Source organism: Acanthopagrus latus, chromosome 17 (genome assembly GCF_904848185.1).
Source record: "Acanthopagrus latus isolate v.2019 chromosome 17, fAcaLat1.1, whole genome shotgun sequence".
Taxonomy (NCBI): Eukaryota; Metazoa; Chordata; class Actinopteri; order Spariformes; family Sparidae; genus Acanthopagrus; species Acanthopagrus latus.
Genome location: NC_051055.1, coordinates 18456689 through 18478712, shown reverse-complemented (window position 1 = coordinate 18478712; position 22024 = coordinate 18456689). Strand labels below are relative to the sequence as shown.

Genomic DNA, 22024 nt, shown 5'->3' with positions numbered 1-22024 from the left:
GTAATCACATAGCTGCATGGGGAGCTGCTAGCACCATTCCATCTGTGTTGTAAATGAGATCTAAATGAAATCTAATACTAGAGGCCGTATTCAGGAGGGAACCACTGTTGAGCCGTAGACACTGATTGAAAGGGGCAGCGCCCAGGAAATAAACTGTAAGCAGTGAAGGGTAGAGAGAGAAAGAGAGGGGCAATATGAGCCTGCAACATTCAGCTTAGTTAAACATTTTCAGACACGGTAATCAGGCGGGTTTGAACTTCGCAGTTTGTGTGTTTGTGTGAATGTGCTGATGCGAACTCTGAATAACGGTAATTAAAACTATGATGTGATGAGTCTAATCGGCAGTCAGGAGCAGTGAGAACGAGGGAGGGGAATACGAAACCGTACAGCGTCTTTGTTTTTGGTTCTTTTTCACAGCTCCCCGCTGATTTCCTCACTTCCTCTTGCACCACTTGGGTTATCCTATTAATTTAATTGGCAACACAGCACTACAGGTGAAAATGACCCACAGGAGCTGGAGTAATTTGTGCTCAGCTATTGTGCCAGCCATTTGCTAAATATTAAAAGTGTTTTCACGGAGTGCAGATTTTTTATCTGTCCAAATACATCCAATAGAACTGCTCTTCGGTGGAAAATAAACGTTGTTTTTCTCAATATTCTTGCGCAACTTGTAATTATAGATGCACTGTGTGATCGGAATAATAGTTCTCTGTTATTGGTACGAGCATCTCTTGCATTTAGCCTACTATGTGGTTGCAAATATTTGCAGGAAAGAAAGGAAGACAGACAACTATTGAGGATAAAGGATGAGAATGTATTGCTCAGTGTACAGAGGCAAAGTAGGGTGCACTTACTCTAGTCTGTGCCTACCTTAAAAGTGCACTATGAAACTAGTTTACAGGGCTATAAAGGTAAGGCTAGTAAGGTAAAAGGAACACACAATTTTTTTTTAAATAAACACATTTTTCTGTTTTAATATGTCTAACATCACTGTGGTAGCATTAATGCATACTATAACCACAAGATTAATATTGTTTTGAATTTTAAAAAAAAAGTTAAAAGAGGGAAAAAAAAACTCAATTTCACACATCAAAAGGTGAATAAACTGAGTTTCGGTGGCTCTCCCCTCCACTGCATTCCTACTTGTGCTCTGGGAGAAAAAAAAAAAAAAAAAAGACGGAGGATGGGAATTAAAGGGCGGGAGGATGAGGAGGGCATGGAGAAAGGAGATGGAGTGAGAGAGAAACGACATGAAAGAATGATGGAGAGAGGAAAAAGAAGTAGGGGAGATGTCCCTCAACAGACTCATATGACCTGCAGCCACTCGCTAGTGATGAGTTTTCGTATGACAGTTATATGAACAGGCTGATTTATTAAGCAATCGCACACACATACACAGATTAACAACATCACGGCGCCATATTCAACAGGATACCTCGGAGAAGACTTTGACAGGGTTGATGATTGATACCTGCATGTCTGGTTGTGTAAAGGGCGGCAGCTAGATAGGACAAGCTAGCTGTACATGTTGTTACTGTGCTGCTCCGCTGTTGTTGCCATAACACTGAGATTATACCGCAGACTGTCACTTATTGATTTACTGCTCAGTTCCTCCCTTTATCCCGCCCCAAATTTCATTCAGTTCCAGCGCTAAAAAGATTTAGCATGATTCACGTGATTCCCATGATTTCACCGGTTGTGTAACGTTGGGCGAGAGCGACATAAGGGCAACCTGGGAGCACTTGCCAAGATTTAGCAGTCAACTGCAGGGAATATGAACAAGCCTTTCCCTTTTCTGAATGAAGTTTTATTTTTGGGTAACTAACCATGAAACTCAGTGTTCCTTGCTTATCCGGGTGAAAAATGGCGAGTGTGAAATGAATATGCATGTAGCTGTTCAGCAGGATCAGCAGCTTGCCAAGCCAGCTGGTGCTGTAAAGTTTCCTGTGCAGACGGTCTCTATTGAACATATTTCACTTTAGCTGGCGCATTTTGATGATGAATGGTCAGTTACCTGGTTGCTGTCCCGTCAAGTATGAATGATCAATCTGCTGTCAATATCTATATTTTAAAGTATCTTGTTTTTGTTTTTGTCCACAAATCCTGTGACAAGACAAGCTTGTAATTTCCACCAAGGATGTCAGGACTTCACAGTTAGACTGAGTCACTACAGTCTCTGTGGACAGTGTCCCCTCTTTGTCCAGCTGTCATCATTCAAATGAGAGGAGCTTTGAGTCAATAAAATGTTGATTTGGTCATTTAGCTCACCATATCAGTATGCTCACAGAGCAGCACCGAGTGCTTTGGGAACATTTTGCTACCCTGGACTTAAGGCGAGGTAGGCACAGGCTGTCCTGATTATCTGACTGGAAGAGGGAGGATTGAAGGGTTTAGAGAAAAATATATAAATACTACAAGGAATTTTAACTGGTTATGAAACAGTCCCAGTTCATACTAATCCCTCGATATGACCTACATAAGCAAACAGGCCATCAGCAAGAAGAAGCCTTTTTTTTTTTTCAAATATAGTGATTCTTAAAGGTGCAATATGTAAGACTTGTTTAGCTGTTGAGGTCATACTAGCAGAGGTTAAAATACATAAATGAGCCACATGTACACACACAGGACCCTCTCTGCAAGGAACACATGTCCCACATACTCCAACCTGTGGCTGTAATTAGTCACTAGAACACCAAATGTGTGTTAATCCACTACTGAAAATAGTTGACAACAAATGCACCATTAACTCCTGTTGAGTGAAGAACTACAATGCCACACTGTTTGAGGGAATAGCTGAGCCTTTTTTAAAAAAATGAAGTCAAAATTTGACAGTAAATTGGAAAAGAGTGGAAAAGAAGAAAATAAATCGTAAGCTGTTGCGATGATCGATTGATCGTTTGATCATATTTTAAGCAAAATGGTTGAGCATTTGTTGGTTCCCGCCCTTAAATAAAACGATTTTCTGACTTTCTTTTTCATTTATGATTGTAAATGCAGAGTCTTAGATATCTAAATTTAAAAAAATCTCAAACATGATATCTGAAGATATTATTGTGGGCTTTGTGAGATTATGATGAGCATTTTTAGCAATATTTTGATTTTGATTAATTAATCAATGATGAAAAAAATCCACATATTAATAAATAATGAAAATAATCATTAGTTGGAGTCACACTTTCAGTGAATTTATGGGATTTGTTGAGGAAAAACAGAGTAACTGTCCTTTCACCTCAATACCTGTGATTAATATGATTGTAACGATTTGACAATGATGTGATCCGCATAATAACCATGACTCAGTGTCTGTTCTTATGAATCCAGACGGGCCCCGCAGGTGTGTTCCACACTTAGTCAGTGCCATGTGATGTCATGTGTATATAGGTTAAAGAGAGCATGTGTGTGTGACTCACCAATATCGTCAAGTTTTAGACCTGGTCTAAGCGTGTAGTCTGGTTCTGTAGGCTCTGGCTCATCGTCCACGTCAGAAGCTGAAAGACAGCGAGAGAGAAAAAATGAGTAAGACAGACAACAAGAGAGTGAGGATGCAGGGGTTAAACCATTGCTCCAACCCAAAGGATTTTAATTACATCCAACTTGACATCTAGAGAGAGACATGTGAGAGAGCGGCAAGGCGAGGGTGTCGGGGTTACAAAAAAAAAAAATTCCCAGCACACAGAAGCAGGCAGACTGACAAGTCAAAACATTGCCAGCAGCCCTGAGAGAAAAAGGGAAAAAAGAGTGGAAGAGAAAGAGTGAGAGAGGGAGAGGACAGCAAAGTTGAAGGGAGGCAGATCAAACTGAAGAGAGGCAGTGTGTGAAAAGGGAAGGAGAGCGATGGAGTCGGGGTGAAAGGGAGGAGAGGTTAATACTACAGGGCGGTGGAAGTTAAAAGGACCGGACAGGCCAGGGATCAAAGTCTGTGTGTATATGAGTGTGTCAGTGTGTGTGTGTGTGTTTGTGTGTGTGTGAGGGAGAGATATTCAAGAGAGGGTCGAGAGATTGAAGGAAGGCAGGAGAGAGAGTGAGAGAGGTTAACACTACATATACATAGCCACCCACTGACCGCACACAGCAATAAATGGATTCTGACAGGGAGCGAGGGAGGAGGGGTGAAAGGGGAGGAAAGAGAGGGGGGAGAGGAGGGAGGCGGGGTGAGGGCCTTCAAAGCTGGAGCTGCTCCTTTTTCTGCTGCTGTAGAGCGAGAGCAGGAAGGTAAAGAAGAGAGAGAGACAGTAGAAGAAAGAGAGAGAGAGAAAGAGAAGGACAGGGAAAGAGGAGCAAAGGGGGGTTTCTGTGCTGTGAGTGAAAATGCTGCAGGGGAAACTCAGCAGGGGTATTAATAGCTCTGTCTGTTTCAGACTGTATTTAGATCGTATATGCATCTGTATGCAGCCAGTGTGTGCATGTGTGTGCATGTAATTGTGGGGAGCCTGGTGCCTGCCAGATGGGTAGGGTGGCAAATGGGTGCAAGTACCCTGTGCAAATAGGTCCAAGCATTGCATTACAGGTCACAACACACACACACACACACACAGTGAAAGACTCACCCGTGGAGCAGCAGACGTACACCCGTAGTCTCAGACAGCTGCGGCCGTGGTGATGGGTGGGTGTGGCTGTGAAAACATAAAATACAGGTCAACACCATCTCATTACATATTCGCGTGTTTATTGCTTTCAACCATGCGGTCTTCCTGGAACTGGCAACAGGCACGTGTTTTTTTTTACTATAACTTATTATTATGAAGTAAGCGTTGATTGCTCATGTCATGGAAATAGAATAATGACACCATCCTTGTTTAGGTTGGTTTCCTATAAACCTCTCTTTCACTCTGCTATTTTGTCTGCCACAGGAACCTCCTGACAGGCGACTGGCAGCCTGGCACCATTTCCATCTGCTTTCACACCTTCATTATAGGCTGAATAAATAAATAAACTCACGTTTTGAATAAATACATTCATGTTTCATCCTGCGTTGTCGGTAGTTGCTACTCTAGTAGCGTTGTGATGTTAACAATAACACCACTTGGGAACACCAGGGGACGGGGTGGGGTGGTTGTTTCCACTCGAACAGAAACTTAACAATGTTGAGTTTTGTTGTGTTCTTAAATTTTTCATAGCTTTTATAATCCAGAGCAACACATCAGAAGCAATGCACCAAACCACAAAACAACTGCATCAGTGTCTGATACTGACCTTGTTAAACAGATCTGATATCAGCCAGACATGACTGTCTGTCACATTAAACACATCTGATTTACCATTTTTACACACAACATGAATCTTTAACACACTATTTTGAAACCTCTTGAACAAGATTAGAGCCTGACTGATTTTTTTAGGCTGATTGTGATAGCAGTATTAGGAGGTAAAATTTCAGTTATCAATATAATGACCTACATTCACGCATTTGATTCCTCAAATCAAATCGAATGCAAAAATATGTAACAAAGGCTGGATATTTAATAGCTTAGCTAGAAAATGTCAATGTGCTGAAACAAAACCTCACTGGGAATTCAAGCCTTACTTATCTCAAGCCTCTATTCCTGCATGACAATCTCTAAAAAAGAGTTTTGGCCATCCAATATCGGTAAGGCTCTGAACAAGACAACTATCCACACAACCCAATGACAAAGACTAGCATTAAACAACCACTGTGATTTATACCTGCACCTTCTAACAAAAGTCAGCCAGAGCTTGTTACTGCAGAGTGACCTCAGTTTATAAACAGCCAAAGCAGTCCGTTCTGCTGGAAGACTCCTTTCTAAAACAGTGACTGTGGTAGGCTAAGTTAACAGTAAGTATCTTTATTTTAGGTTACATGATGTGGTCAAAAGTTAAAAGCACACCATTTGGATTGCAACACTGTGAGAGCAGCGGTTTGGAAAATGTCTGGTTGACACATCACCTCCTTTGGGCCCCATCACACTCCTCTTTAAAAACGTAAATACACTAATGAAGGTTCATTTGTTCAGCGGCCAACAAGTTGCTGTCTGGAGGGAATGTTGAGAACAAACCACAGTTCAGTCAAATAAAACCTAAAATTCAAAGTAGCTCCACATAAGTAGCTACTCTGGATATAAAATGTTTCAGTCACTCTTGTTTAGGACAAACTCATGGCTGGATTTCAGCATGTTTAACACTTAACAGTCGGGGAGATGAGCATAATTTACTTTCTTTGTGAACATCAATCATGCCACAGTCGTGTGCTGAGGTTGTGTAATTTACAAGACCTGTTAAAACAACAAACACGTGACCTTGTACTGTAGCTGTGAGGCAACATTTGGTATCACGTGTGAAATATGTTGGTGACATTCATTAATTTATAAAGGCTACATCGGGTTTATTTTAGTTCACAGAAGCCACAGTCAGAAGTGTTAATAATAAAATGAACGATTCTGAGAGTGCTGGTATTGTTCATGTTGGCTCAGTGTCACGGCTTACTAGAACACTTGAATAGAAAAAACCATTAATGTAATCATTTTTCAGAAGCACACACTGAAATTGTTCAATTTCATGTTTTTCTTTGTGCTGAAACTTTTGTGTTGAATCACAGAGCAACGTTCTCACAACTTCCTGAAGACGTCTCCCATCAGCTAACGCTGCTTAAATGTGTGCTGCGCTCATTAAATCGCCATTTAATGCATGAGACATTTATCCTTGGCCTGAAATATTTGTTTTTAAATGGTTTTATGACAAGCTAAAGGTTCATTATTTATACAGTGTCATATCGGTGCAAGGTGTTGTGAGTTAATTTGATTAGCTATCAACAAAATGGATGAGTCTGCTTGACTGCAGGGTGATACGATTAGATTTGAGGCAGCAATTTGTTATCCTGGAATTACCTGAGGATGGATTGAACTGATGAATCATCAAATCCATTTAACAATAAAAAAAATAACATGTTTAATCTTACAGATAGTGTTTGTCACACAATGCTCTCATCTCACCATCCTCCAGCAAGAACATCAATCCTTCACTGTGATTAATAGCTGTGTTTTATATAAATATTTTAGGTACAATGTATTGATAGGACATTGGTTATTGCTTTCCACTCACAGATGTAGTAGTACTCCTGTCCAACGTGGAACTCGTAGCCTAGTGAGAAGGCACTGTAGCGCTGGAACTTCTCCGAGAACTTGATGGGCGCGTGCGGGGCATGGGGCCGGTTGCACTCCCACCTCTTGAAGCCCAGCTGGGGGTCGCAGTTCCTGTAACCGCGGTAACTGACCATGTAGAGGACATACTGCTCGCCGGTGCCCACCATGCGCTGGCTGTCGTTGTAGTGAGGGCAGTAGATGTCCAGGTAGTCGTTGACGTTCACCTGCATCGTGTAGCCCTCCCTACGCAGACTGGACAGACAGAGAGAGAGAGAGAGAGCGTGATGAGTACAGATCATCATAAACCATATCATTTACATTTGCCTCTCACATTAATCAAACTTTTGTGATTTACATATTTGAACTAATTGCATTTTCATGAGTCTGTCATGTTTTACAGGCAATTTCAAACTAACAGAGGAAACAGTTTTTGCCTGCCAGTCAGATTAAAAATTGTGTGGCTAAACTGCCCACGGAAACCAAAACAACTTAATTAACCTTGTGCTTCCTAAATTATGCTAATACAATACGTTATTTTTTATTGTGCAATTCATGCAGCACACACACAAATAAAACACGTAGATGAACACACATTTACACCGCACTCATACAAACGTCACATACGTCACCACAAAGACAACACAACATCACATATCATTGTTGGTGATGCTGTGTTACGGATGCTCACCCGGGGTCAAACAAATCTTTTATTTTTAAAGTTATTGAGTTATTAATACCAGAAAGCAGGTGTGTGTGTGTGTGTGTGTGTGTGTGTGTGTGTGTGTGTGTGTGTGTGTGTGTGTGTGTGGGGCTGCTGCATGCAGAGAATGCGGAGCTGGCTCTTCAGTATGGACTGAAGGCCCCAGGGCCACAGCTCCTTCTCCCGGTGTCAGCGCAGCATTGTCCCCTAACCCCAGTGCTCGTACATCAACCTGAGCGCAACGTTGCGCTCACGTCAGCCGTCAACGTCCAGGCCACGTTTCTCCCCCCCCCCCCCAAAGCTCATATATCAGCGTCAGCCCTAAAAAAGACTCGGCCTGACAGGAAGATAAGGTCTGATTCTGTGTCTGGGGGTGTATGTGTGTGTAGTTTGTGTGACAAAGTGAAATAGATTCTTTCCTGACATCCAAAAGCCCTCTTTTTCTCCCCATCACAGACGCGAGCCCATATCTGTGTGACAGAGACAGGTTGCAGTTGTAAATCATACACACGCCGATGAGCATGTGCACGCATACACACACACTCGCGTGCGCGCGCACACACACACACACACACACACACACACACTCTCACTCACTAGGTGCCATAGTGGTGACATGATTAAATCACAAGGGGGCAGCAGTGTGTCATCCTCAGCCTGATGCTGCCTCTCTCCCTCTTTGCCAGTTCTAGGTCATGTCTCCAGGGAGATTATTATTCAATTATTAAATGAAGATCGAAACACTGTTCCCAATGTCTCCCTCTCTCCATCACTTCTTTCCCGCTCTCTCCAAAACTCTCCCAAATTTGTCTTTCTCCCCTTGCTCTCCATTTCTCTCCTCCCTTTTTTTTTTTTATAGTAACATGAACGGAAGATTAATTGTTCAACATCATCCGTTGCTCTCGTCCTCCTCCTCTTCTCCTCTGCTCTCCTCACTTTCCCTCATTACATCATTTACTAGCCTGCAGAAGAGATTTACTTCTTGTGGTATTAGTGGCAGAAGAAAAAAAAAAGCGGAAAATGCTTCAAGGGAACTATATTTATAGTGGATGCAAAAAGAGAGAGGGAGAGGGAGAGCGAGAGAGAAAGAACACAAGTGAGGGATGAGTTTGGTTCCACCAAGGAGGCGTAAATGCAAATTGAGTAAAAAGAGCAAGAGGGAGCCAGAACAGAGTGGATAGAAAAAGGGAAAAAAGAGGCAGTTGGAGAGGTTTTACGCTACCAAAGAAAAGAAAGTTGACTGAGATGAAGGGATGATGGCAGAAAAGAGGGAGAAAAATGAGGGGGAGGGCAACTTGGAGCATCTTGAGTAATCTGAGAGTAAATCACTTCTCTGGGATAAAAGCTGTCTTTAGGATTCCCACTACGTATGTGTTTTGTATGTGTGTGTGTGTGTGTGTGTGCCGCTTCGGTTTGTGTGTGTGAAAAAGCTCTGTTTTGTGTGTGACATCACCGTGCCTCACCTCAATCTGCCAAACATTTATATTTGATGGAGTTTTTTTTTTGGGGGGGGGTCCTCTGACCTGACATACACACAACAAAACGGGTGATTAAGTGTGTCTTAACAGCAAATCCAATATGTGAGTGTGGCATCAGAGTCCTTGAATGTTGCAATAATCTGTCTAACACCACATTATGCTTTAGCGTTTCAGGCCATGCATAATCAGGAAATGTACGTGGCCAATCGAGGAGTGAGTTTGTGTTGAAGAGAGCATGTTCCGGGTTAGAGTGAAGGATTAAAGGCATTGAAACAATTTTTAATCGTGCCTCTGCTGTCTCATTTGTATACAAAGCATTACGTGTACTTTGACCCCGTGTACAACTTAATCCAACAGTCTTGGTCTGACTTTGTGAAACTTACAGTATAATCAGGGATGCACTCTTCTGGAATACTGGATCTGTAACCGGCGCTGATTCTGACCTTTTGGTAGATCAGCGGGTTGAGAGCAATACGCACACATTTCCTTTTCAGCTTTTGGAACTTTAGAGGACAGCAGAGTTCACATGTTAAAGGTGCACCTTGTAGTTTTGGAGAAGAATTTCAGAAACTCAGATATCATATACCTTAGCAATAATATTGCTACAGTAATGATGCAAACTCTAACTAACTGAATGAATATGGCTCAATCCTCAGAGGGAAATAAGGTCCCCAGAACACTGTTAAAAGCTAGAAAGGTGGCAGGGTCTGCCAAATATAAACAAAATAAAACAGTATGACAGTATTGTGTTGTCCTTTAAGATCACTTCCTTTTTCTAACAAGAAATTCTTCCCAAAAACTACATAGTGGACATTTAACATTTGATTAGTATTTGGTACTGGCCAGTATCCAGCAAAAAAAAAAAATGACAATGATCCCTCTCTACACTGTGAATTTAGGATTTCGATGTTGACTCAACTCTGCTGTATCTTTTGAGGCTGCTGTTTGTCGTGTTGTTTTGTTCGACTGTATGGCAAGGTATGAGGTGGGGTGTCTCTAAAGCTCTGGATATGCCCCTGCATATTAAGTTGAGAAAAAAAAAAAACATTAGAAAAAGATGCAATGCAATTCAACAACACCACAGAGTGTAGTCACAAAATGTACCAGGCAATGCAGTCGGCAAACAAACAACCGAATCCCAGCAAAAACATACAATACCTAATTCACAGGCATTTCACTGTAGAGCTGTTTTTACTAGTCACACAGCGTACATGCCTGGTGTTTTGCTCCTCATGCTCTCAACCACGATGGTATATGAGACGATGCATACACAGAGAATTAAATGGATCTGCTCTGCTCATAAAATACGCTCTATGACCAGGATGAAGAAAGAGAGAATGAAAGATCCCTGAACTGACTGCACTGTGGCTTAAATCCTTACGTTAATTGTTTAAGTGAAGCAGTTGGATTCAACTGTCTGTGGGGAGGGTGACCTTTCCTTTGTGCTAAGTTGATGGGACAGCCCCGTACCAGTCGACATCGTAATAATCTCTTCAGGCGGCTTCAAGACAAAATAGAACGCAATAAACATTTTAATTTGAAAAAAAGAAAACTGGTTTCTCCAAGAATCGTGAGCGGAAAAATCCACTCAAGCCGAGATAAATCCAGATTCTCATTTTATCCCAAATTGTGCAGCCTCATTTTGAGGGCTTTTTATTCCACTTATGGTATTGAAGTTTATTGGATAGTAATGCTCCCAGATAATTCCAAACAAAGAGCGATGGAGAGATATAGAGATACAGAAACTAAGAGGTGGAGTAGCTTATGAAATGTCATGATGTGTTGCCTTCCTCTGCTCCACCTTGACGCCTCCCCGTTCCTCTTGTGTCGGATCAACGCTAATTTCCCCCCTGATAAGTGATACCTGGCAGGGTGATGCCGAGGAAAATGGAGCAGGGGGGAACGTTGCATCAGCGCAGCGCAACTCCGAGGAGCGGAGCGGAGGCTTCGAGAGGCGAAGCAGCACCAGAGGGATGGAGTGATAGAAGGATGGAGAGAAAGATGGGAAGATTTATGAGATGAGACGAGGGGTAGTCGGGGTTAAAAGCTGCAGAGTCTGGCCACCAGGGAGCAGAGGGTGATAGCGGGAGGGAGCGAGAAGGAGCAACAGCTAAGAGCAAGATCAAAGTGGGCCTGGATCAATGTCACTACTGTAAAATCACATCAGAGAGTGTGAGAGAGAGCGAGAGAGAGCCTGTTGCCTATATAAATCAGTCGTAGGCAACATAATGCCACAGAGTTACCCCCTGCCTTCCTATTATCTGCCAGGCCTGTTGGAGCACTGTACATCAATAAAACACTTTGACAGTAAGAGCAATCATTCCTTTTTGTAACAAGAGCTTGGAGGAGCAGCTTACTCTGCTGTTCTCTGCTGGTAAGATGGTTGACTTTGTATTGAAAGAAGAAGGGCGGCTGAGGAGCACTGGAAGCTCAAAGATTTAAGCCAGCAAGGGTAGTTTTCCTCCTTCAACCATGACAAAGTCATAGCATGGTGCGACACTGAATACATACCATTTTTTTTTTTTTATAACAATGGCAGCTAGTCAATGTACGGCATAAGCAACGAGGGCGCCAAAATCATCCATGTGTTCCCTGTAGAGCCCAGACACACCAAACCGCTGAAAAAAAAAAGGCAGCGACAAAGACAGACATTCTGCAGCTAACTTTACACACAACCAAGCAGCAGTAGTTTGTATTAGTCATGCAAAAAGGGAACCAGAAGACTCAGGACTAAGGCAGCATTTACCGAACATTTTCACACCACTCTCACAAATGTAGCCACTTCTTATCAATAATGTGTCTGATAAAAAAGTTACAAATGGCACTGATGAAGAGCCAGAAGCAGATAATAAAGAGAACCTGGATTGAAAAACAGTTGGTCACAAACTATTCACTCTATTACTGACACCGCGGTGGTCAATTTGTCATTCCTTTTCTAAACCAGACAATCTGCCAAGGAGAGACTCGACTATCATCTCCCGAAAAAAGTTGTTTTTTTGCATAATCTGGTGATTCACATAGTTTTTCCACGGGCCCTTTTAACAGTATGAAACAGCACAGGTGTAAATAATAAAAAGGATTGATGGCTGAATTAAACAGAGCAAACTTTTATGTTAGTGGTGAAAAACTGTGCTTTTTCTCCTGTGACAAGTCAAAATGTCTTCTAAGAAAAACACGTTCTACTTGATTGTCCACTCTAAATAAACTTTGTAGAATTGTATTTCAGTGCAATTCCAAATGAGAAACGATTACAATTCTTTATTTTCTAATTAAAGGATTTCAAGCTTTTAGAATTAAAACGGTGGCAAATAATTGAAAAACCCATCCACCCTAATGTGTGACTGGTGCATCAGGGAGCAGCTACATTTGAATAGAAATGAAACACTTGTCTCACTTACTGGTGGTAAATGTATTTAGTCTGGCATTTCACTCTAAACGACCTTCACTCTGTAGCCAATATAAACAAGTGTCACAACAGTTCCATATATAGATGTGTAGGTGTAAAAACATGCATTCTCTTCAGAGATGCTTGAGCTTCCAGATTACTTTCCCATAAGAGATGTCGATCTGGCCACTTAGAATATGTTAGCTTTGATTAACTCCGCACACTCAGGATAATCTTGGTGTTTTAAGTTTGTTTATTCTTTGTAACTAACACGTACTCAACGATCAAAAGCAGGAAACTACGGGTGGCTGATTTGGTTGAAGGGGTATAAGTGAGTGTAACTGTGTGTAGCTACCGGCAAAAAAAAAACAAAAAAAAACATGCATGCCCACATAAATCAAGGTTAAAGAAATCAAAGGAGACGCTGGTGATGGGCACAAGGTTGGCCTGGATTAAAACTTGTCCAGCAGTGTTACAAATGATTGCCAATCAGGACTTAAAAGCCACTCGGCCTCCTGAGGCCAGAATTCTTAATCCCACCTCAACTCGCTACAGAGATGCTAACATTGTTGCGGGAGGACTCCAATCAGCCAGCAGAGCGGTAGGTATAATTGAATGGCTCCCCTGCTGAATGGAGACTCCCAGAGATCTGTAGCATCAATGAGGCCCTCATCAAACACAGACAGGAGTCCTTCGTACTGTATCCTCCTCATTCTACTCCCTCTGCTCTGCCTCCTTTTGTCTACTCCCTCCGCCTCCGTTTCTAAGTTTGGCTGGTGCCAGAGAGAGAGCATGCAGATACGGGTGTTAAAAAGCAGATTCATGCCCCTTAGTAATGCCATCTAATTCAATATCGGTCGACATTGAAGATATTGACATGTGTGACCGCTGGTGAATAAGAATGCCATCTTTCTCTTTTCTCATCAGCTGTCTCTTTTCATTATTTTCCTCTCCATCCATCCCGTCTCCCTGAACCACTGGAGAAACATGCGTGTGTGTGTGTGTGTGTGTGTGTGTGTGTGTGTGTGTGTGTGTGTGTGTGTGTGTTTGTGTCAATGCCTTTAGGGGTGTGTGTGTGTGTGTGTGTGTCTTACAGGGTGTAGTGGTTGAGTAGGTTCTAAATTCTCCCCATTGAAATCAATACCTGTCGAGAGTGTGTCCAACAGACTGGAATATGCTGCCTTCTTTCAAGGCTGCCACACACACACACACACACACACACACACACACACACACACCCTCGCAGACACGCACGCGCGCGCACACACACCCTTGCAGACACACCCTTGCAGACATGCAAGCACACACACGCACACAGGTCCTGCCCCGCAGAGCGATGGTTCATCATTGGTAATTGATCAAAGTATTACAGCGAACAGGGTTTCTTGCCAAGCGGCCTCACACGCAGTGTTGACATGATCCCATAACACGAGCAGCATTTCTTGGACTCTCTCTCTATTTCCGCCCTTTTCTTACATCCACCCCCCTCGTTTGCTTCGCTTTTTCCACTCTTGTCTCACTTCTCTTCAGGCTCTTAAGCACTCTTTCTCTTTCCTTTCTTTCCTCCATTCTCCATCCATCATCCTCGTCCTCCTCTCTCTTCCTCTCTCTGGATATTGACTATGTGGTGTGAGAGAGAGAGAGAGTGTTGCAGCCGCACGAAACCTAATGGCAGGCATTATTAGCCCTTTGAACTGGGCTGCCTCACTTTCACACACGTTCGACAGACACACTCCGAGCCCATTATGAACACGACGGACATGCGTGGTTTTTTTTGTTTGTTATTTTTGCGATCAATCATACGTGTTTTTATTCAGTGTTTTTTCATACACGCGTGACACAGATGGATGGATGTGAGGATATTAAAATGAACAACTGCATGAAACAACAGATGGCGGAAGCTGAGGCCGAAACACGTGTGGAATAAGAAGACAAAGGAAAAAAAGGCGAGAGCAGGGGAGATCAGAGGCGTGGGCGGATGAAAGACAAGAACGGGAAGGAGGAGAGACAGAACTCTTCGATTAAGAAAAATGTTGTTTAACCCGTGAGTAAGACCGGTACTTGTGGTCTTTACCTTAATTTGCCTGTTTATCGATTTTGTTTTCAGCTTTAATTTATCGTCCGCTCCACAACCGTCCCATCCAACCTATTTTATGCTCCACAGGGTTTCCTCTCACCTTGAGGCTTCCTCTATCCCTCAAACCCCCACGTGTCATTCACCAAGTATCTGCCAATACCAGCCAATCTTTCCCTCTTATTCCATCACTTTGCTCACATCAATCCTTCCCGGGCCGCTCTATCCTTCTGTTTCCCAACGCCTCCCGCTGTCTCTGTTCCCAAAGCCCTTACATGAGCAATAGTGATCCCATCAGACACCGGGCCAGCAGAGACGACGAAACACACACACACACAGATGAGAAAGAGAGTGTATGTTCCCTAAGCTCTCCCATGATTGATAGTGATCCTGTCTGATGGCTGTGTATAGACTCAGCACTCAGTGAGACATTACCCTCTGACCTAGCTATTGATTCTCGCATTCGCCGCCCCAAACACACAAGTCCTGACCCTGCCCGCGCAAAAACCACACAAAAACACTCACACACACACGATCCCTGTGTGTACAGTCCTGCAGATTGATAGTTTGGCGGTGTCCTGTGAAACCTGATCAATCCGCTGCATCACAATCATTCTCCCTGCCCGCCCCAGCCCACTTCCTGGCCGAGTCACATGGCACCCACGTCCCGCTGACTGATGTGTTTGGGTCAGGGTCTGGAGGGTTGAATATCAGAGCTCCAGCACTGGGATAAGCTGCTCTGTACAACAACAACAACATTACTCAGATCCCTCTCCTGAGCCAAATTTAATATGAGATCTGGGGCCAGAAACAGTGCTCGCGAGGCAGAAGGACAATGTGGAATGAGAAGTAGTGCCATTCATCAAGAAGACCCAGGTCAGACAGGAGTTGCAAATATTTCTTTATCTGCTTGCACTCGTTGTAACCCACCTGAACCGCAAAGTTGGTGGGGTTTGCCATATAAAAGATATCAGCTTCTACAGGCAGCTATTTAAAACTCACTTTGCTTCCTGTCTGTTCTGTGGCCAACTATGTCTGAGTTGGCTAATGTAGGGAAAAAAAAAACCCTATCAAGCACTTCAAACGGGCTGAAACAAAGGGCTTGGAATGATTTGCAACCGTTATTTGACCCATGTCCGATATCACAGACAAGTTAAACACGGAGAGGATATTTTCGCCATTGTAGGACCAAGGAGGCGCAGCCAGAAAGAAAAGCAAGACAGAGAGGAGTGCCAACTGAACTCCAGCCTAATGGGCTTCCAAGACAAAACCACAGCTGGCTTTCAACATTAGTCTCCATGACGACAGAAGAAGCCCTAGCTATGGAGCTATTGTAACAAAAAAATAGGAGGCTACAGGGGTTCATTGCTTTGTGCAGAAACCCATCTATCCCCTCTTTATCCACCATCTCTCCTCCGTCTCTCTAATGGCTAATTAAGTACCACTTATTACTATTCCACATTATCACAAATCACCAGCTATTACTGTGGCAAATTCAGTTTCGCACCATTTTCAGGTTTCCTTTTTTTGTATGGTTACATGTCAGTTTGGCTGCAAAATGAACAAAGAATTAAGGCTAAAAGCAGAGGGGGAGCACAGGGGTGTGTTACTAAGGGCTACTGGCAACATTTGGTTTGGTGGTGAACTGTACGAGCAGCTAGATGTGAAGGGCTGTGGGACTTCATGTGTGTGAAAGGCATGGATAATCATTTAGCCTTTACATGTTGACTTCCAGACGCTTCTGGTTTAGACTCCAAGCAATGTAGCATTAATACATGCAGATTGCTCTTTGTTCAATCTGGTGTTGTTTTTTTTCATTGTGTCTTATTTTTAAATGATTCATGGTAACAGTGTAGGAGATATGGATTATGCTACTGTGTCTCTGAAGCAGACTGCCCCTCAGGGACATTAACTGTAGCCAAACCAGATTGGCTTTTTCAGGGAGAATCTAAATGCCAGTTCTTCAAAATCAAGGAGACTGAAACAGAAATTTGGGGTCAATTCTCATTTGCAGTAAAAATGTAAATCTTTGTGTTAACATCCAGTCAACAGACCACCTTGTTCTCAAGTACATTTTTCAGGTACTTTACTCAAGTATTTCCACTTTCTGCTACATTGTGTTTCCTCTCGGTTACATTTATTTTATTCATATAATCAATGACTGGTTACTTTACAGATATTGATTTTTTTTCAGTGTTTGTAGGCTATTTAATTGTGATGTGCTGCCAATCAGATACTGTTGCAGGCGGGACATTGTGTGAGAGGATGTTGCTTTGGAGCCAAAGCCAAAGCTGATCACTGATATCAATAATCAAAAAAATGTTGAACAACAGTCAGGCTGATAATTGGTCTACTCCTAATTAAAGGTTCATAATATTAACTTTGGGTTCCTAATAGATTGTTTACATGCTTCACTGCTCAAATCAGTTTTCTCATACTCTCCAGTGCAGCACCCCTGTATTCACCCTAAGTTTTAGCTCCTGTCTCTTTAAGGAATGCCCAGTCTCCTCTGATTGGTCAGCTCACACATGCCTGAGCCCACAGGGTTAAAGGCGGGACTACTGACAGGCTGTTTCACGCACATCAGGAGCAGTGTAAGAGATGAGGAGCTCCTGTTGGCATGGACTTAACCTTTGAAACCTTTTACATGCACAAAACCTGTTATAGCACACTGAAGGAAATGAAAACAGCATAATAAGTTCCCTTTAAAGTTTCACTTCACACTGGTCTGGGACGACATCCAAAGGTGAAACCAGGGTGATTTTTTTCTTAAATGTTAATTTAATGCTACTGCATCACTTACGAATTAGACAAGCACCATGTTCAATTTTGCCATCAACCACCCAATTACTATTTCACATTCATCTCTCAAACATTTTAAGCTGCTCAGAAAGAGACAAAACACAATACAGCAAGGCCAGAAACAGAACAAGCACGTTGGTATCAGGGGCAAAAAGAAGCTCTGTTACTCTCTGGGTACAACAGATGGACAAACACCCCCCCCCACCCCCCCCCCCACCCCACACACACACACACACACACACACACACACACACACACACACAAACGGGTGATGAGACAAATAGTAGACTTGGTAGGACAAATAGGCACCAGCATGAAGTCTTTAAGTGCTTAAATGCGTCTGGGCATTACTGTCAGACAGAAGATGACATTGAGCTCTAACATTTCAAGCGTTATGGATGTTCTATTAATGCACTGTAACGTGGAGAATTAATTAAATTAATTCACATATACTCACTCTCAAAGGCCTGAAATTAAGGCATGCAGATTGAGACACAATGCTAATCGAAGCGATAAGTGCTCAATTACCCATTTAGAAAAATAATTCTGCTGCCTGGAATCATTGGAATTAAACAATGAAAGGAGGGAGGAAAAAAAAACACTCCAACTGCACTCCAAAAAAATAAAAAGGGAGAGAGACTAATGTTCAGGCTCACTTCATCTTGAGAGTTTTCTATTTTTATTCTTTATCAAAGTGGAACATTAAGACAAGCACGGCACAGATGTTTCTGCGCTGAGACCTTCCACAGTGTGCAGGCCAAAGTGATAAGAGAAACTAAAAGATTTTGTTTGGGTGATGAATGAGCCAAAAAATCTACCAATGACACGTTTTAACTCTGCACACAACAGACTCACAAGCGACTAGTGGTGAGTGGAAACAGAAACGTTCAGTCACTGCAGCGTCTTTTTACAAGATGTAGAGCTAGAACTCCTAACTTGGTTACTGGCCTGAGTTATATCTGCAAAATTACCTGTCACAAACTTGTAAAAGCCTGTGAGAGTAGACATTAACAATTAAACAACATGAAAACGGAGCGAGACGATGATGAAAATGGAATAATTCGAGCAGAAACATACTGAGCGACAACAGAACACACACTGGTTCCTCAAATGTAAGTAGAATGAGATGTAGTTTAAGAGCTGTTAGTATATGATTACTAACATTAAGCTTTAAATCCTGTTGATTTTACAAGCTCATGTGTGTGTGTGTGTGTGTGTTTGGGGGGTGTCAGTTTTTCATGATGGGGCTGACTCTCTCCACTGAACATGAGCAGACTCTGTCAGACTCGACAGTCTATCAGTGGAACATCCCTCTCCCGTTTCCCTTCCCCCCAACTATCACCCGCTCTGCCCAGCTCTCCTCCTCTGTCTCTCCATCCTTATCAGCGTCCTTCCATCCGTCTCTCGTTCAATTTTTCATTTCAGGTTCAATCTTTTTGACGTCCTCTCACTCCTCCTCCTCCTCCCGACACCTCTCCCTCCTTTTCTGTCTTCCTCCGCTGGGCTGTCAATCTGTCGTCCCCGCCCTCTGCCTCTCTCTCTCTCATGAAATCAATATGCTTCTCCACGTGGTGGCAACCTGTCAGTCATCATACGACAGTCAGCAACATGTGCATTCATGTGGACCTACGCGTGCTTGAGTGTGGGCTTTTTCCGTCCGAATCGGAGACACAAGAGTTGTTTGGGAGGAAACTTTTCTCTTCAAGATGCTCAGAATTTAAAAAAAAAAATGATGATCCCTTGTTTTAATCCCAAGTTGCACACTTACAAAAAAAAACATGACTATGAAAATATGTCCACATGCTGAACAGTTTTGGGAAGTCAGTAAGTGGAGGGTAACAAACCAACTCTAACAGCTTATCATGGATTTGACAAAGCAATTCCACCGTGCCAAACAAACATTTGTCTGTGTGTGGGCGTGCCGCATGTGCCTGTTCTCGAGCTGCAGCTTCACTGTGACTTACTACTTTAATTTATGTGGTAATCCACATAGACCTTCTTTATTTTTCATTATTCTGACAACTCGTTCCACGCTAACTAATCATTACTTACTGTACGTGCTTTTTCCTCGCGCCCTGCCACTATGACAACTACAATTAATAAATCCTCGCCGAAATTTGCAGCAAAATATGAAACACTATGACGCCTTTTTCATTGTATTTTCTTTTTGATGAGGTTCGAGTTTCCTGTAGTTCTTGTTATTTTCTTTCAATCCCACCATTGAGCTCTTCATCTGTTTATACCAAAACAAACCACTGCTGCTGCTGCTGCCAGAAGCATAAAAGGCATCACTTTCTGTGTGCCTGGGGGTATTTCTCAAGAAAAGAACAGGAAATGAAGAAGGTATCGGCTGAATCACGGTTGTGTTTCATAAATGGGGGTGGAAAGTAGCAAAGTTAGCATTTATTCATATGAAGACACACTGCAGGTTATTACTTCAAATCTTCTGCTGTCCTGAGCGACGCGCAAACACGCACCGCTGACTCACACAACAGGTGGCCACATGGGTCCATTTAAGATCGGATATTCCACGTGCGACATTAAGGTTTATGGGTATGTAGGTGTCTTTGTGGAAGGATTATGAAATGTGTTGTATTTATTCGCGCTCGGGCATTTATTCAAAGGGGACAAAAGCAGTGGGATGTGTATATGAGCGCTCATAAAGTCAGCCCACGTCCCAGTGCAACATCCTGGCCATATAAGCAATGCCTGCTCTGCTCTGCTTTGCTGCTGGAATATGAAATATGCATGGACCATAAAGAGCATATGGACCATCTATCTCAATATCCGCTACACCAGACCATCAAAAAAGATCATTAAACCTAATACACACAGGCTGCCGCGCACACACGCCAACACACAAAATGGCACATAAACATGCACTCCCATGTTGTGCATAATGGTTTATCAGTTTCAGTGCCAACTTTCTGCTGACAGTGCACACACAGTAAAAAAGGCGAAGGCGTGCGCGCGCTCAGACGCACCCGCACACACACATTTAGAAACGTGAAGAGGTTAAACATTTGTGTGCGTTTGCTCACTTTTTCCTAATTTAAACATATTGAAAAAAACAGCTGTCGCAAAATAACAGCGGACACACAGAGAAACCTGAAGATATGTCCTTGTTTTTCTCTATCACACACACACACACACACACACACACACACACACACACACACACACACACACACACACACACACACACGTGCCGCCGCTCTCAGCCTTCACCCTGTCTATATTTCCTTTACCATGTGTCTGTCAGGCTCTGTCACTGCCGTGCGCTCTGCCCCTCCACTGCAGGGAATTAAAATTTAATATGAGATTCACGAGGAGAGGGAGAGAGAAAGAGAGACAGACAGATAGACAGATAGACAGACAGACAGCAGACAGAGAGAGAGAGAGAGAGAGAGGGTGACAAAGTCACAGTGACAGTAAATCAGACAGAAATCCAACTCATGGCCAGTTGGTTTTCAGAGAGAGCGACGGCAAACACACAGATAAAGAGCAAAGTCAAGGAAACTGTTCACAGAGCAGGGACACAAAGCGATGAAGGGATGGACAAGAGGGATGAAAGAGTAGATTCTCATTCACTCATTCTACTGAAATGGCCATTTTAAGCACCACCACTGTCTCTAAATCTATCCATCTCCCCTCCTTCACCTCCTCCTCCCCTTCCCTCGTTTCTCTCACATCTCTCTAATCTCTTTCTAACTACACTATGTGTCAGCAAGGAGTCTGACACTAAGTCAGCGTCATATTCTATCATCCATGCAGACAGAGACGGGAGCACACGCAAACAGGACAGCTACAAGACGGGCTTCATCTTTATCTAATCGCTTTACTCCTTCAGCCCTTCATCCCTCCATCACACTTCCTCTAAAACTTGTCAGCACAGGTGAAGCAAGCATCCATCCACTAATGGGCCCTGAGCTCTCTTGTTAGTTCACGCTGTGGCCTAAAAAGCCCATTTTTCGGTTGGTGAAAAGCGACAGGAAAGGGCCGAGAATAAGAGACGGACAAAATAATTGTGAGACGGATTTTCCCCACATTCACCTTGTTTCACCTCCACGGCAGAGGGCACGATTTTGGGAAATTCAATCTTTGCTGACAGGCTCTACCTGCAGGTGTAATAATTCACTTCTTTACGTCTGAAGGTGCAGAATTGGAGGTTGTGGATGTATTATGCCTCCATGGTCAATTCCTGGATAATTTAACAACAGCAGAGGTTGATGTTATCGAGGCCAACAACAACTATCATTTCTAAAATGTAATGTTTTCTTTCCATCAGTTTGGTTTTGCCAATGACTCTAAATACTACATCACCCATGAGCCTCAACTGCTGTTGCTATGGAGAATAGGCAGGTCGAAGAACACTTTGTTATTCCACCAAAATTGATCCAGATTTTAAAAGTAAATTAATGAATGTGAGTGCAAAGGTGTGTTTAACAGAAAGAGAGGCACATCTCTGCTTTTTCCTGTCTTTGACCA

The 22024-nt window shown here is 42.9% G+C and overlaps 1 protein-coding gene across 3 annotated transcripts in view; it reads right to left on the bottom strand.

Moving 5' to 3' along the window:
• efna3b (ephrin-A3b) overlaps positions 1-22024 on the bottom strand; it is a 64486-nt gene that overhangs the window by 3699 nt on the left and 38763 nt on the right. The window contains exons 1-4 of one of the 3 annotated variants that reach the window (XM_037075857.1): positions 18879-18941; positions 7057-7349; positions 4548-4613; positions 3411-3488 (exon numbers count right to left, since the gene is read on the bottom strand). In XM_037075857.1, the coding sequence (XP_036931752.1) occupies positions 3411-3488; positions 4548-4613; positions 7057-7349; positions 18879-18913 (472 nt within the window). In that variant the 5' untranslated portion in view covers positions 18914-18941. Of the gene's footprint in view, positions 1-3410; positions 3489-4547; positions 4614-7056; positions 7350-15736; positions 15942-18878; positions 18942-22024 lie in introns of those variants that run through there. The other 2 variants (XM_037075859.1, XM_037075856.1) reach the window with 2 other exon arrangements.